This window comes from Arvicanthis niloticus, chromosome 7, assembly GCF_011762505.2.
Source record: "Arvicanthis niloticus isolate mArvNil1 chromosome 7, mArvNil1.pat.X, whole genome shotgun sequence".
NCBI lineage: Eukaryota > Metazoa > Chordata > Mammalia > Rodentia > Muridae > Arvicanthis > Arvicanthis niloticus.
This window is the reverse complement of record NC_047664.1, coordinates 86,065,875-86,083,956: the sequence shown is the minus strand read 5'-3', so window position 1 is coordinate 86,083,956 and position 18,082 is coordinate 86,065,875. Positions and strand designations below refer to the sequence as shown.

Below are 18,082 nucleotides of genomic sequence, written 5' to 3'. Positions count from 1 at the left end.
TGGGAGACCATCCTCCTAGCTGCCTGGAATCATGATAATGGACTGAGCCTCTGAACCAGTAAGCAGCCCCAATTAAAGATTATCTTTTATAAGATACAGCTGCACACTACAGTGTTTTTGTTGAGAGTCAAGTAACCCAGTGTGACTTAGCAATACAAAATTATTTGGCAAAGGAGCAAACATCAGAACACACGAGTGAATCTATTGAACTGTTGTTATATTTTGTTCTGTTATCACAGACCAGTTGAATTTTCAGAAACTGAATACCCACGAATTGAATATCAAAGAGGACAAGAACAATTTTGGGACCCTATACGAAGAAGACAACAACAATTTTGGGACCCTATACGACTAGCTCTGTTCACATTGGCAATTGTGGCAATCATAGGAATCTCAATTGGCATTGTCACTCATTTCGTTGTTGAAGGTTAGTATCCAGGTCACATTTCTATTGTATAAGTGCACTGTGTTGCTTGAAATTGGACATTTTGATGACATTAAATGGTAAATATAATGTTTTAGTGACATAAAAGTATAGTTTCTGTGCTCAGAATAGAAAGTTTGCATTACACATTTCTTTTTTTTTTTTTTTTTCCAAGACAGGGTTTCTCTGTGTAGCCTTGGCTGTCCTGGAACTCACTCGGCAGACCAGGCTGGCCTCGAACTCAGAAATCCACCTGCCTCTGCCTCCCAAGTGCTGAAATTAAAGGTGTGCACCACCACTGCCCGGCTTCATTACACATTTCTAAATAATAAAATTTTAAATTGGCACCACACTGGTAGGCACATGTAAATGAGACACAAAGAATATATATATATTATGGATATATATATATATATCCATAATAAAAACAAATGATATCAACTTATGTGCTTGCTTGCTCTTCACAGAATCAATATATTAATAAACCACACCTACAAGCTTTTGATAGCTGTCTCAGTGGAGCTAGCTGGTATCCCAGATATTCAGAAAAGCAGGAAAGTGACAAGTTCAAGACCTTCTGGGTTATAAAGTGAGATCAAGGTCAGCTTGGTCAAGAAGACAACCTGACTCAAAGCTTAAGAAGTAAAGAACGCTGAGGGTGTTTGTTGTTCAGTACAAGAGCAATTGCCTGGCAGGTCTTAGGATGAGGATTCAAATCCTCAATGCCTCAAAGAAATATAGAGAGACAAAGACAGAGAGAGACAGAGAGTTGGGGGTGGGGTGGGGGAGAGAGGTAGGTTAGAAGAATGGAAAAGAAAGGGGGAAAGGAAGGGATGAGAACAAAGTTACCCCCCCCCCAAAAAAAAACCTTTAAAAAGTCAAATCCAGCATTTTATCTATAGGAAATTCAAATTATTTCATGACTGGTGGAAACATAAACCTCAGAACTAATTTCTATCTGTATGTAAAAATGGTTAGTGTCACAGATAAGTCAAATACACACAGCTACGTCCACTGTCTTTTGTCTTTGCATATTTGTAGACATAAATAAGTATAATTTAAAAAAAAATTTAAGAACTCCCACCAGTCACAACAAATATCACAACTGAACAATGTATAAAGAAAAATGAAAAATATCCAAAATTTCCAGCTATTTTTATTGGCTTATTAATATATTTATTTCTTTGACAAACCCAAATCAAATCACCTTCCATTTTATCTTTCTTGTTGACATTGTGGGCTAAAAGTTAGTAAAGTATGTTTATGTTTAAAATACCTTTCTATGCCTGTAGTTTCAGAATCCAGAAGGCTGATTCAGAAGACTCACAAAGCCAACCTGGACCACACACCAAATTCCCAGTCAGCATGTGCTGTACAATGAGACTATATCTTAAAGACAGCAAATAAATACAAAAGAGCCCACACATCCCAGTGGTACAGGGGTTTAAGGAAGAAACAGGGAAGGGATAATAAAAATAATATCTAGAAGTATTTTAAATAAACTATCATAATGGTTGGGATAGGCATTCATCCAAAGAGGTTCACACCCAAATCTTCAGAATTTGTGATGTTACACAGCAGAAGAGACCTGCTGGTCATCACTAATCATGTTGAGATGGAGATATTATTATAGATTTTCTATATGGCCCCTAAACACAATTGCAAGGATCCCTCCAAGAAACGGGGTGGGGAGGGAGGTTGAAGGAGAGAAGACACTGAAAAAGAATGGGGGAATGTGTCAGGTGACAGGAACAAAGGATGAGGTCACTCTAGGAAATGACAAGGCACAGATTTTCCCAGAAGGAGTAAACTCCACTACATGGAGATTTTTAAACCTACCAACTGGCATGAGACTTCCAGAACTATATAAAAAACAAACTTCTATTGTCTTATATTTACGTATCTACCCAAATTTACTTGCTTTTTCACATATTTGTGGACATGGGGATTACTGGAATTTGTAGATGCTAAAAGATTATCAGTCGCTATGTATTGTATGCATATATTTTAGTATACATGTGACCTATACAAGGGTTGGCCTAGGAAACATGAAGATGTAAAATTCTCTATCTGTATAAGCCCTGGGCTAAGGAGAATCATTGTCTTTTTTTTTTTTTCAAATTAGCTGCTTATCTTTATTTCTTCTGCATGTCAATTATCACTGTCACAAGCCATCAACAGCATTAGCATTTCCATGCCCTTTCATAATAGTTAATTTGGTTCAGGTAGCATCTGTGTTCCCATTTCAATTTTAATTGCGTTTGCATGGTCAGTAATGATGTTGAGAACTGTTGAGGAGAGTAGGTCATTTATGTTTCCTATTATTAAGTGTCGGTTTAAAATTTTTATCTCATTTTCTTTATTTTTATTTATTTTGTTATAGCTTTCATTCTTTCTATCACTTTTATTTTTATATTCTTTTTCTTTTATTAAATATTTTATTTATTTACATTTCAGATGCCATCCCCGTTCCTCATTTCCCCTCCTTAGAAATCCCCTATCCCATCGCCCCTCCTCCCTTTTGCATTTATACCATTTTAATTACAGGCAAGTATTAAGGTCACCCTCCCCCCTTTACCTGAGGCCTCCCTACTCCCTGGGGCCTCAACTCTCTCAAGGGTTAGGTACATCTTTTCCCTCTGAGGCCAGACCAAGCAGTTCTCTGCTTTGTATGTATGTATATGTGTGTGTGTGTGTGCGCGTGCGTGCGTGCATGTGTGTGTGTGTGTGTATGTGTGTGTGTTGGTGGGGGCGGGGCTTAGATGAGTTACTGTATGCTGCCGTTGGTGGCTCACTGTCTGAAAGATGTGTGTGTGTGGGTCCAGGTTAGTTAAAACTGCTGGTCTTCCTATGGGGTTGTCCTCACCTTCTTCCAGTCTTTCCCTAATTCAACCACAGAGGTCCTCAATTTCAGTCCATTGGTTGGGTGTAAGAATCTACATCTGTCTCAGTTAGCTGTTGGGCCTCTCAGAGGACAGCCCTGCCAGGCTCCTGTTTGTAAGCACACCATAGCATCACCAATAGTGTCAGGTCTTGGAGACTCTCCTTGAGATGGATCCCAAGTTGGGCCGGTCACTGGACCACCTCTCCCTCAGTCTTTTCTCCAATTTTTTCTCTGCAGTTCTTTCAGGCAGAACAATTCTGGGTCAAGGTTCTGACTGTGGGATGGCAACACCATCCCTCCACTTGATGCCCTGTCTTTCTATCAGAGGTGGACTCTTTGAGTTCTCTCTCCCCACTGTTAGGCACTTCATCTAGCCCATTGTGAGTAGTGCCATCCCTGGGCTGGTAGCCCTGGGTTCTATAAGAAAGCAAGCTACATCGGGCTTCTGTTAGCATGCAGCTGTCTCCTTAGAGGTTTTCCAGAGCCTGACATATACAGAGGCAGATGCTCACAGCTAACCATTGAACTGATCAAGGGGTTCCCAATGGAGGAGTTAGCGAAAAAACTGAAGGAGCTGAAAGGGTTTGTGGCCCCATGGGGAGAGAAACAATACCAACCAACCAGAGCTCCCAGGGACTAATCCACCAGCCTGGGAGCACATAGGGAGGGACCTATGGCTCCAGCTGTATATGTAGAAGAGGATGACCTTGTTGAGCATAGGTGGGAGAGGAGACTTTTGGTCACATGAAGGCTGGACATCCAGTATGGGGGAATTCGAGGGTGGGGAGGTGGGAGTAGGTGGGAGGGTGGGGGCACATCCTCATGAAAGCAGGAGGAGGGGGGATGGGATGGGGGTTTCTGGGTGGGAGGGAAATGGGGTAAGGGGCTAACATCTGAAATGTAAATAAAATAAAGAAAGAAAGAAAAAGAAAGAAAGAAAGAAAAAGAAAGAAAGAAAGAAAGAAAGAAAGAAAGAAAGAAAGAAAGAAAGAAAGAGCTGAGCAAGCCAGGGAAAGCAAGCCAGTAAGCAGCACCCCTTCATGACCTCTGCATCAGCTCCTGCCTCCAAGTTCTTGCTCTGTGTAAGTTCCTGTCCTGACTTCCTTTGGTGATGAACAACAATGTGGAAGTGTGAGCTAAATAAACCCTTTCCTCCACAACTTGCTTCTTGGTCATGTTGTTTTGTGCAGGAGTAGAAACCCTGACTAAGACAATTGGTGTCCTCATCCCACCATTGGAATCCTTGTCTAGTTATAGGAGATGGCTGGTTCAGGCTCCATAGCCCCCATTGCTAGAAGTTTTAGGGCAACCCTTATAGATTCCTGGGATTTTTTAGCTCATCTCAGAGATGCACCCCCATCCAGTTGTATCTCCCAATACTCTCATTTCTTCCTGCCCCACCCATCCCCTTGTCTCCTCCTCACACCCCTCGACGACCCAGTCTTCTCCCTCCATTCACCCTCTTGTAAGTAGACATTAGTCATAAAGTATAGGATAATCATGCTACCAACCACAGACACCAAAAAGCTAACAAGGTGTCCCAAGGTGTGTGTGTGTGGGAAACCTCTTGAATCTTAATGTTATATAAAAATGTAAAGGGTGTCATTTGTAAAACTGCATTTTTGTGAAACCTAATTTTTGAAACTATTTTAAAACTTAGTTTCTTGAAGCTATAACTAGTTCATCTGCTTTGGGATAGCCCACTTGTTTTCTCACTGTGCAGGACCAACTCTGCTTCCATGGATGTAGTAGTGTTTTCTGAATATATAAATATAAAATATAGAGACAGATGTGCCATGGTTTTAATCTCAGGCCCACTAGCTTGGGTAAAGTCCTTTTTATGTTCAACTTCCTCATTGCTGAAATTACCAGAATAGGTACAGACAAGCTCAGGATCAGTGTAGTATTTGTGTATACTATACAGGATGTGTGTGTATGTGTGTGTATATGTATATATGTATATATAGTATATACATTATATATTATTATGCAATATAGAATGTCTTACAGAGTCTTTAATAAAGATTTACGTCTTTATTACAATCATCTTTACCTCTAAACATTCCAAGGGATAGTTGTACCCTACAGGCAACACTAGAGAAAGAATTTCTGGCAAATTAGGAATGTAGACTGTGGAAAAAAATAGTCTCCCCAGGGAGGAGCACACCAATTGGTTACCTAGTAATAAACGTCAGTCCTGAAAACATATGCATACTGGTAACATTATATGGACTAAGCAGGTTGTATTTATGCATTTATGAATGTGTATGCATGTCTGGGTGTGTGCATATGTGTGTGTGTGTGTGTGTGTACCCATGAATTTGAAAGAGAGCAAGGGTGTATATATGTGATGTTTGAAGGAAGAAAAAGGGAAGAAGGAAATAATATAATTATAATTTCAAAATAATAAACATGATTTTGTTTTGTACATGGTTTAATTACAGTACACTGTTTAAAAAGTGTAAGGGTTTTAGAGTCAGAGAAAGCGTGTTGTCTTGTTGTGACTCTTTGTCTGGCTGATTCCAGACTCCATAGATATGTGACACGCTACCTCGCTGATAAGGAGCACGTCACACTCAAGATTCTTCTGACAGCGTCTTTTATTGTTACAGCTCTTTTAGTTAGAAGGATGCAAGATGGAGAACAAAGGAAGGACCCCAAGCCCCAGAATGTACTGACTTATATACTATCAAAGAGACATGATCTGTCCTCATTGGCTTACAGACTGGGGTCTCATTTACATATCCACTGATAGTACTATCAGCGGGAGAATTCGCGCCTACGTGTGCGCACAGCTGCAGACACCAAGGCCAAGAAGAACCAGGAACAGAAAGCCAGCACCATCTTATAATGGCGAGCGTATAGCTACTTCAGCAAACGCAGAATGGCTCCTAACATAGATATAATATGGAATATTTGTATCAGCAAGATTATAAAATAATAATAATTTATGACTAAAGATTTTACATTATTTTTGATTTTTAAAATTACTTCTTTTTAATTTTTGAGATTATAATATATTAAAAATGTATTGAAATGTTATAGATATAGACATCACTGAAAAAATAGCTGTCATTTAAGTAAATAATAAAGCATGTTATAAATGAACTCAGCTATGAAATCTGGTGAAGATAGACATGCATATACAGCGTGGATTCATTAAGACACTCTGTGTACAGGAGACTGATTAGAACTTGTCTGTTCAACACTTGATAAGCACTGATTCATTCATCTGCTCATCCATTAATAAAAAATAAACAAGAATAAGATAAATAAATAACCAAGAATAAGAAATATCTTAAAAGTAAGACCAGAAATGCAATTAGAATGGAGCATAGATTACTTAGGTATAAAATCATTGTTGGTGCATTTTTTTTCAACGTTTAATTTTGATTAACTAAACTTTACTTTTAAGAAACAAAATGTTAACCAGGAATGATGGTGTATAACTTTAACCCCAGAATTTGGGAGGCAGAAGCAGAGATAGGTAGGTAGATCTCTTTGAGTTTGAGGGCAGCCTCATCTTCATAGTGAGTTCCAAGATAGCCAGCGCTAAGTAGAGATACTGTGTCTAAAAAACAAACGAGCAAATACAAAACCCATAAATCTTTAGTATAGCCTACCGTGAGCTCTTCAAAGTAGAGCACAGATTGCTAGCTCAGCATGGATACTCCAAATATCATTTCGAAAAGAGAAAATGTCAAGGATAGGATGAAAGCAGCAAAAAACTTATGAGGAGACCTTCAGAGTAAGTAATGGTAGAATTAAAATCTTGAGCAGGATATGCAATATAGAAAAACACAAACAGTTTTGCTTTGATATCATGTCTACACAAATCCCTAAGTGTGTAGAAAAGAAGATAAAGGCTGCCCATGACTCTCTTACCTGCTTTTGGGACTTTTTTTTTCTCTTTCTTCTCCTTTTCCAGATGTCTGTCCTCATATGGGGGAGGTATCTAGTCTTATGGCACATTGACATTCTATGTTTGGTTGATATCCTTGGGAGGCCTGTCCTTTTCTGAAGGGAAAAGAGGAGTGAAGGGGGGTGGCTTGAGACAGTAAGAGTGAAAGGAAAGTTCAGTCAGGATGTAGTATTTAAGAGAAAAATTAAGAAAAAAGGAAAGAAAGAAAGAAAGAAAGGAGAGAGAAGGAGGGAGGGAAGAGAGAGAGAGAACAAGAGAGAGAGAGAACAAGAGAGAGCGAGAATAAGAGAGAGAGAGAGAGAGAGAGAGAGAGAGAGAGAGAGAGAGAGAGAGAGAGAGAAAACAAGTATGAAGGCAGGTTCCATGAAAGAAAGGATGTGATATGTCAAAAGAAAAGAGTTGGGACTACTTCCCATTGTAATGGAAAAATGAAAAAGCTTCAGATGGGCAAGTGATATTGCCAAATTTGTCTTAAAGACAGCTCTAGGCAATATATATATATATATTTAGAAAATATATTTGAGGAAAATGGGAGAAGAGGAAGCAATACTCATAAGAAAGTTGTAGATTTTGCTTTCAATGACATGTGCATAAACTCGATCACTGTTGGTAGTGGGATTTATGAAGAAGATACATTTTTAAAAACTTGGGTAATTATGTCATCCAAACCCAGTGTGTGATAAACTTATGATAGAGGTTGAGAGGGAAGAGAACATATGACTTTTGTGACTTCATTTGATATTGATTTTTCATTATATATTTCAAGTTTAACTGTAGAAAAGTTATGATATGCATCTACAAGAGGAGTACCAGTCAGTGCTCTTTGGGAACTGAATTTTCTCTTTGGCTGGCTGCAGTATGGAATTATATAACGGACTTCTTGTTTAGTGGTACAGTAACTTTTTTCTAGGTAGAAGCAGATTTAGCAATGATTGGAGCAACGAACCTAGTAACCCAAGGATCTTCCATTCTTGCTTTACAGATGACAAGTCGTTTTATTACCTCGCCTCTTTTCAAGTCACAAACATCAAATACAAAGAAAGTTATGGAATCAGATCATCAAGAGAGTTTATAGAAAGAAGTCACCAGATAGAGAGAATGGTAAGCAGCTCAGTAGGAAATGTCGATTTACAACTGTCTTACAACCGTCTCAAAAACGTAGCAATTCGGCTACTCAAATTTGCTATGCTGGCAGTCTGTATCTCATTGAAGATTTAATTCCCATTTCCCTGTTTATTAACTTTTCCAATAGTTATCTGCTGTGTGTATTTCTTTTCCATTTATGTTCATTCATGATTTTGCACATTTATATACAAACCTGTATCAATAATATGCATTGAAAATAATCTTTTCCATCTGTTCCTTGCTTTTAATTATTGTTATACTATATTCATATGGACAGGTGATCTAAACTTTAAAATGTTGTTGATATCAGTGTTTTCGTACCAGTACCTTTTGTGCTTAAATGAGAAATCACTTTCAGTTCTATATAATTGACCTTTAAAACTCTGCTTTTGCTTTTTGTATTTAAACTATATAGTATGTGGAATTGACTCCCATGTCTGTTTGAATTTAGGAATTAAATTCACTTCCTCTCTGCTATAAAAGGCAGTGTTCTTAGCACCACAATGGACAGTGGTCCATCCCATGCTCATCTGTCAGGCCACCTCCATCTCAGTTCAAGTTTGAACACATTGACTGAGGTGTGTGGCCTCTTCTGTCGCTCAAGTACTGTTCACTCTGTCAGTAGCATCTGCTGTACTACTATATAACTAAACAGTGAGTGTTTGTCCTTGTTACACTAGATTTCTAGGACTCTCATAAAAATTACCACAAAGCTAGTGGGTTTAAAGCAATAGAATTTTTCTTTAATGGTTTTAAAAGCCAAAAGAAAGAAAGAAAGAAAGAAAGAAAGAGAGAGAGAGAGAGAGAGAGAGAGAGAGAGAGAGAGAGAGAGAGAGAGAGAAGAAGGAGGAGGAGGAGGAGGAGGAGGAGGAGGAGGAGGAGGAGGAGGAGGAGGAGGAGGAGGAGGAGGAAGAAAGGAAAGAAGGAAGGAAGGAAGGAAGGAAGGAAGGAAGGAAGGAAGGAAGGAAGGAAGGAAGGAATTGAATCTCTCTTCTATTAATGAAATCTGTCCTACTTTTTGTCAGTGTTCAGGTTTGTCCTCACTCTTATATCTCACGTGATGTTAGAGCAGTCTTTAGAGAGAAGTCTTTCACCTTGAACCCAAACCCATTTGTTAAGATTTAGTCTACATTTACCTTTTCACGATTCCTAGCTCTTAGAAGTCAATCCTTCCTTAATACTACTTCTATGTCTTTGAATATTTTATCTGCTCTTTTCTTTCTAATTCCTCATTCTGCTTTCTCAAAGGACAGCAAATAGAATTAAAGCATTTGCACATTAAAGACTTAAACACAGCAAGTGAGGGTTTCCTGTTGCAGTATTCATAAAGATGATGATAACTTTTTAGTTTTAATTAACACAAGAAACCACAGAGCTTTGCAGAAATGTTGAAAATATTGCACATTCTTTCAGTTTTAGTGCTTTCTCTTTTATTTTTCTTTTCTGTGGGCTGCATCTTTTTAGTTGCTGAAAGATCTTTTCCACTCTAAGATACTTGAGATAATAATAAAAAGTATAGCTTATGAGTTATTTGTTCATCTTTCTTTCCAGTCAATAAATTTATAAGTTAATTTTTTTATCTGTTTAATGAATATTTATAGAATCCTATTCTCTAGGATTTTGTCAGATAATGTTCATGGATAGTATGTTATGTTTCATTAGTGGCCAAGAAATGTGGCAAATAAAGCATTATTAATATATATATGTATAATTTATGACTATGTTACTGTCTTATATCATAGTTCTCAATAGAAATATTAAAGTTAGTCACTGTTATTAGCATATTTCTCTGTCCTAAATGCTACCTAAACTACCTAAAATTTTAGAGCCACACAGTGATCGGGTTTACCACAGAATACTCTTTTTGGCCACTTGTATAATCCTCTGTTGTTTGTGGCAGAGTTAAGACAGATGAAAATAAACCAACCATAGAAAGCTGGGGATGGGAGAGGCAGTCCTGCTCAGAGAAGAACATATCAGTTGATTGTCCAATGGGGGATGGGAGAGGTAGTCCTTCTCGGGGAAGAGCATATCAGTTGTTTGTCTAATGGTACATGGTCAATCCTGAAAACATACACACAGGTAGCATTATGTAGACTGAACATGTTATACTTATGACTATATTATACATATACATACAATAACAATTATTAAAAAGCAGAGGTCATGAGTTGGAGAATACGGGAGACATATGAGATGATGTAGAAGGAGGAAAGAGAGAAATGTAATTATTTTTTTAAAAAAATAATTTTTCACATCCAGTATTGCTGATTTAATTAGTTAAATTAAAGCTGTTTATTTTATTTTTATCTAATCTCGTTACCAAAACAACATTCACTAAAACCCTTATTTATTTATTATTTGTTATTTATTTATCTAATATTCTGAAACAATAAAGCTTGAGGAACTATCTGGGGGTTCCTTTCATTTTTTTCCATTAAGGATATAAGACTTGAAATGTAAAATCACTGAGACACAAATAATTACTACATTTTCTCTGCTGAAATGCATTGACTGTTTTTCTGAGAGCCAAACCTCATCTCAAACTTTGAAATATATGATAACAGAATTTCCAGGAAGAACACACGGTAGAATAGATGCTTAGAGTGTATTCTCTGATTCCAGAAAACTTTGTCTTGTCTAGATTGAGTCAAAATAAGGAAATTCTGTTACTAGAGGTCCCCAGTTGGTGTTTTCTGATTAGATGATTTTTCAAACTAATAATTCCAGAAAATTTTATTTAGAGAGCAGAGACTGCAGTAATTTACATAGGAAGAATCTTAGTAAAGATATGGTTTCAAAAGTTCAGGATCAGCTTGATTTGCCCTGAAGATCTGGAGCTTTGGTTACATCACAGAGATGCACAATCTGTGCAGACATAGTAGGGTTGGGCTGTTCGTCATACAGCAAACAGGGGTGTGTGGGAAAGGCAAAGATTAACCTCTCAGACATCACTGTCAAGTTTCCCAGGTCAGCTAAGGACAAGGCTTTGGGAAAGAGCAGGTATGAGACTATCAATCAGCTCCCACAGAAACTTGTACACCTACCCACAAAGTATAATTTAGTTAATACAATTATGAATTTATTGTTAAATGAATATTTATTTAAAACACAATCTACAATCATTTAAAAAATCACAATCTATCATCATGTGAAAAAAAAACCCTAATCCCTTAAGAACCTTCTTGTACTTTTGGTTATGGGCTTTAGCCTTTAACAGATGAGCAATCCCTCTAGCCTGTCTTAAGAATTTTCTAGCATTACCTGAGGACCCAGCTATGCCACTCCTGGGCATATACCCAGAAGATGTTCCAACACATAACAAGGACATATGCTCCACTATGTTCATAGCAGCCTTATTTATAATAGCCAGAAGCTGGAAAGAACCCAGATGTCCTTCAACAGAGGAATGGATACAAAAAATGTGGTACATTTACACAATGGAGTATTACTCAGCTATTAAAAACAATGAATTCGAGAAATTCTTAGGTAAATGGATGGAACTAGAAAATACAATCCTGAGTGAGGTAACCCAATCACAAAAATACGCACATGGTATTCACTCACTGATAATTGGATAGCCCAGAAGCTTGCAATGCCCAAGATTCAACTCACAGACCTCATGAAGCTTATGAAGACGGAAGAGCAAGTGTGGGTGCTTCAGTCCTTAGGAGGAGTAACAAAATACTCAAGAGAGCAAATATGGAGACAAAGTGTGGGACAGAAACTGAAGGAGGGGCAGTCTGAAGACTGGGTAACCATCCCATGTGCAGTCACCGAAGGTAGACACTGATGTGGATGTCAGGAAGTGCATGCTGACAGGAGCCTGATATAGCTCTCTCCTTAGAGGGCTGCCAGAGTCTGATATACTCAGAGGCAGATGCTCACAGCTAACCATTGATCTGATCAAGGGATTCCCAATGGAGGAGTTGAGCTGAAGGAGCTGAAAAAGTTTACAGCCCCATGGGGAGAGCAACAATACCAACCAACCAGAGCTCCCAGGGTCTAAACCACCAACCTGGGAACACATAGGAGGGGACCCATGGCTCCAGCTGTATATGTTGGGGAGGATGGCCTTGTTGGGCATAGGTGGGAGAGGAGATCCTTGGTCTCATGAAGGCTGGATGCAGAGTGTGGGGGAATTTGAGGGCGGGGAGGTGGGAGTGGGGGGGTGGGTGAGACACATCCTCATAGAAGCAGGTGGAGGGGGGACAGGATAGGGGGTTCCAGGGCTGAGGTGGGGGGAAATGGTGCAAGAAGATAACATCTGAAATGAATAAAATATCCAATTAAAAAAAGAACTTCTAAAGAAAACACACATTATTATTTGTTGGATAAGCAACTATTACAATAAATTTCCATTGGTCAATATGTGTGAGTAATCTGAGGGATAGTCTGTCTTTGCTTCTCCTTTTTCTGTTTATTTGTAATTTTCTCTTCTGTTAGCATATAACACACAGTCAGGGCCAAATAGAATAAAACAAGTGTAAATTAAAAATATAGATTAGTAAAATGAAGAATAGTGGGAAAAATAGATACTCACTTGGTCATGGATATGGCTGATTCCGGGGGATTAGGTTATGTCTGTGGGCATCTGTCCTTCCTTATTTCTTCTTTTCTTGGAAGATAAAGCTAATGCCTGCTCTGTTCATTTTCCTAAGTTACTAACTGAAGCAGCCGGACCTTTCCCCATTATCAATCTTAGATGGGCATTTGAAGAAGCAGTCTTAATTGGTTCATCAATTTGTAATTAAAGACAACTCTGCCAATCTTGTAAGTCATGGAGACAGGTTTTGCTTTACTTGAACTCTATAGATAAAATTTTGCCCTCATTCAATAGACTGCCTGATATTTCTACTTTGATCTTTTAGAGGCATTTCCAAGTTTAAGTACCCTTCTTGAAGACTGCTTTCTCTGTTCTCTAACCCTGACTTCTCAGTGAATATCTCTGTCCACCTCATTGGAAGAGTCCCTACATGTCTATTATCTACATGCCTGTTCTAATGACAAGTCATGTTCCTACCTCAAGTCCAGCATTTCCATTTTAGCTGGAATAATAGCTTCTATATTCAACTCACTGATCACTACTTCCACTCAGGATCCCTCTTATGTCCACAGAGAAATCAAAATAATCTTTTGAAAGTCCAGTATTTTATCTGTTTGCTTAAAATTTCTTTTTAAATTTTTTATTGGATATTTTATTTAAATTTCAGATGCCATCGCCTTTCCCATTTCTCCTCTGTAGAAAACCCCTATCCTATGCCCCCTTCTCCTTTTTGCTTTTAGACAATTTTTAAAAATATTAATCAAAGGCTTTATAAGCTTGGTAATGCTCAATATCAATCAGAACCATAACCCAATACCCAACCTAGATATATCTTTGACTGGCGGAGATGGGCGAGTATCCACCTCCATGTTCCCCCCTCTTTCTTTTTCTTGTCACCCAGCTCCTCCTCTCCTTCTCCTCCTCCTCTCCTTACTCCTCCTCTTCCCCTCCATACTCCTCCCACATTAGCTCCTCCTACATATCACCCTTCCTGTTAAAATAAAACTTATCTTTCAAAATACAATTAGAACATAAGTATACCAATTTAGGTCAGTAGGGTACAAGATAGATCTAATACACAGTCTGTCATTTTGTTGACTAATCAGAACTTCTGTCATCGCTCCTAACTAACACACTTAGTTCTGAACCTGGCTTTTTTCTTGGCTTTAGAATGAATGTCAGCTAAAAACCATCCTCTCAAATCGTTTCTCTCAAAGTAAATAGCCAGGATTGGCTATGAGACTATAAGTTTTCAACCCAATAGAAATCCAGAATGACTGAGTTAACTTAAATTATGAAAAGCACAAAGCATAGCTTCTAAAACTTAGTCAATTTATAGAGACCGCTGAATACCTGGACAGTTCCTATACTACAAAACGTTGGAGCATCCGATATTTAGCCTTCTGGCCCAGGATCATCTGACAGACCTAGTGATGCAGAATTATTAAGGGCTGATTACTCTGTCTTGGCAGATATAATCAGTCGACTACTCCGTAAGTGTGTCCTTTTCTGGACAGTAATTTGTCTGTAGATGAAAAAAGGCAATTCTTGCCTAGTGGCTGTCTCACCACAAAGATGCTCAATTTCTTCTTAGAATCCAAGACAGGAAGCTGTCAGGAGCAGACAGGTCTCTAATCAAAATGAACATTAATACAGAAATGTTTGTAACATCAATTCTGTGGACTTCTGATGTTTTGAAAACCAACTATCCATGTAAGGTAATCTGGACTGTTGTCTGTTAACTCCTCTCAGCTACTTCTAAATAAAATATAGAAAGCACCCTAACAATAAACTCAAAGTGATGAGTTTGCTATAGTACCTTAACTCACAGGCTAACCATCTCAAATCAGTTATAAAAGTTGAAAAAGGACTGGGTCTAAGCTTTGTATTCCTAAATGTGTTATACAGGCACAATGCCTATGAGAGTAACAATATTCATCTCACTTTTATACCAATGAGAATCTTGTACCAATGAAAACCTTAAATTTGAAATCAAAGTAAATTTTGTACCATTTATGAAATTATAACTTCATCTTAATAACAATTATATATATTTCTACCAATAGGTTATGGCTATGCAAGAAATCCTAGCTAATCCTCCCTGTTCCAGCAAAATCAGTACTTTTCCCTAGAAAGACAGACCAATATTAACCACCTTAGTCCCCAAGCCCAGGGAATAGGGGCACTGACTCTTCATTAATTTCTTCAAGCTGATTATGGTCGTTGAGATATTAGAAGAGGGGCACGGGGAAGGTAAATTGATAAGCCTCTGACACTGTGTCTTCACTGCATCCAGCTGGAATTCCAGGACATCAGAGGTTCGAGCAGTTTTGCTCAGCTTGCTTAATGAGTAGATATACCAAGGCTGTGTATTCTGCAATATATAATTCTCAAAACAAATTTTAGTATCAAGATAATTTTTTGTTTGAATTCTGGAATCTAGTCTTCTGGCGGCCTGCCTCTGTCATATCTAATCCATATAATTCTGGGAGTTGCTATGAGGGTGTGCTTCCACCATCCTCCCATTCTTGCCTTCCTGCTCTTGAAATTCCCCAACACTAGGAAATCCAAGCTTACAGGCACCAAGGCCCTTTACTTCCACTGATGCCTGGCAAGGCCACCCTCAACTACCTATACAGGTGGAGCCATGAGTCCCTCCCTTTGTGTTCTCAGGCTAAAGATTTTAGAATGGCTACTCCAGCTTGTTTCTTAGGACCATTTGCTTGAAAAATTGTTTTCCAGCCTTTTACTCTAAGGTAAAGTCTGTCTTTGTCACTGAGGTGGGTTTCCTGTATGCAGCAAAATGCTGGATCCTGTTTACATATTCAGTCAATTAGCCTATGTCTTTTAATTGGGGAATTGAGTCCATTGATGTTAAGAGATATTAAGGAACAGTGATTGTTGCTTCTTGTTATTTTTGTTATTAGAGGTGAAGTTATCTTTGTGTGGCTATCTTCTTTTGGATTTGTTGGAAGAGGATTACTTTCTTGCCTTTCTAGGGTATAATTTCCCTCCTCATACTGGAGCTTTCCTGCTATTATACTTTGCAATGCTGGGTTGTGGAAAGATATTGCGTAAATTTGGTTTTGTTGTGGAATATCTTGATTTCTCTATCTATGATAATTGAGAGTTTTGCCTGGGCTAGCATTTGTGTTCTCTTCAGATCTGTATGACATCTGTCCAGCATCTTCTAGCTTTTATAATATCTGGTGAGAAGTCTGGTGTAATTCTGATAGACCTGCCTTTATATGTTAGTTGGCCTTTTTTCCTTACTGCATTTAATATTCTTTCTTTGTTTTGTGCACTTTGTGTTTTGATTACTATGTGATGGGAGGTATTTCTTTTCTGGTCTAGTCTATTTGGCGTTCTATAGGCTTCTTGTGTGTTTATGGGCATCTCATTCTTTAGATTAGGGATGTTTTCTTCTATAATTTTGTTGAAGATATTTATTGGCCTTTTAAGTTGGGAATCTTCACTCTCATCTATACCTATTATCCTTATGTTTGGTCTTTTCATTGTGTCCTGGATTTCTGGATATTTTGTGTTAATAACTTTTTGCATTTTGTGTTCTCTTTGACAGTTGTGTCAATATATGCTATGGTATCTTCTGCACCCAAGATTATCTCTTCTATCTCTTGTATTTGGTTGGTGATGTTTGCATCTATGACTTCTGATTTCTTTCATAAGTTTTCTATCTCCAGGGTAGTCTCCCTTTGTGATTTCTTTATTGTTTCTACTTCCATTTTTATGTCCCGGATGGTTTTGTTCAATTCCTTCACCTGTTTCGTTGTGTTCTCTTGTAATTCTTTAAGGGATTTTTTGTGTTTCCTCTTTAAGGGCTTCTACCTATTTACCTGTGTTCTCCTCAAATTCTTTGAGAGTGTTATTTATGTCCTTCTAAAAGTCCTCTATCATCATCATTAAAAGTGATTTTAAACATGAGTCTCGCTTTCCTAGTGATATGGTGAATTTAGGACTTTCTAGTGTGGGAGAACTAGGTTCTAATTATGCTAAGTACCCTGGGTTGCTGATGCTTATGTTCTTGTGCTTGCCTTTCACCATCTGAATCTCCTTAGTGCTACCTGCTCTGTCTCTGACTGGAGCCTGTCTTTCTTATTATCTTGGTTGTATCAGAACTGTGTGGTGTGGGTGTTACTACTGGGGTTAGAGCTGGGCCCCAAAGTCTGCTCAGTGCTCAGGTGCAGACAGGAAGGAACCAGTGATCCGGGCCAGGAGTGACTTCCTGGGTCCTAGTGGGTCCAAGTTACTCCCTGTTTGGTGTGGGCATTGCTGTCTGCTCACCTAAGATACTGTCTGTGTTAGAGCTCCTGGGAGGCCTGCCTCTTCTGAGTTCTGTGAGATTGGATGCAGAGATGCAGCCCAGGATCTTCTCAGTGATTGGGCCCAGACTGGAAGGCTGCTTAAAATTTCTTAATGGCTTCTAAACATGCTTAAAATAAAACCTAAGCTCTGCAACAGAGTTCCCAAATGTTCACATGCTCTAACGACTTTAATCTCTGCACTCCTACCTTCCTCACTTCTTTCAGATTCTTTACATATTCTGTTTCTTCCACATTAAAGACTATTTCATTGCCTTGTTTATTCCTCTTCATCTTCAAATATCACATACTCAGAGAACCCTTCTCTCTTACATTTTTTTTAGCTGCTATCCTATATTACTTTATTAATGGCATTTGATATCAACGTCTGTTTTTCTTTTAACTATGTAACTCTACTTAGTGTTCAAGGTCAGCACTGTTTTTGTTTAATGTTGTTTATCCAGTATCTACTATTGTGTATGAAACACAGGGAATTTATGATTTGTGAAATTAATAAGTTAGTGATAGAAAGGGAAGAAGAAACCTATAAGAGTCTAAAAGCAATATAAAAGCAGTTGTTTTACTTTTTCTTTTTTGCCTTTATAATGCTGATTAAGATAGTCATAACTCCAGAAAGGCAACCTCTAATAAACATGTAATTACTAAATCACACATCTACCTTGTACAGAGCTATAAATGATACCAAGGTCACTACAGTTCCTTCCTTCAAAGAACTTACAATCTCAATTATTAATGGAAGCCTACTCATGGAAAATAATGGAATCAAATTAAAATTAAGTCATGAGAAGATGGAACAATCTGACACCTGGCACAGTCAATGTATATCTACTACTCATATGAT

At 38.1% G+C, this 18,082-nt stretch overlaps 1 protein-coding gene across 1 annotated transcript in view; it reads left to right on the top strand.

The window, feature by feature from the left end:
- Positions 1-18,082, top strand: part of LOC117712428 (transmembrane protease serine 11F-like) — a 79,302-nt gene that overhangs the window by 46,699 nt on the left and 14,521 nt on the right. The window contains exons 3-4 of the mRNA XM_076937714.1: positions 240-427; positions 8,213-8,331. Of these exons, the coding sequence (XP_076793829.1) occupies positions 240-427; positions 8,213-8,331 (307 nt within the window). The remainder of the gene's footprint in view (positions 1-239; positions 428-8,212; positions 8,332-18,082) is intronic.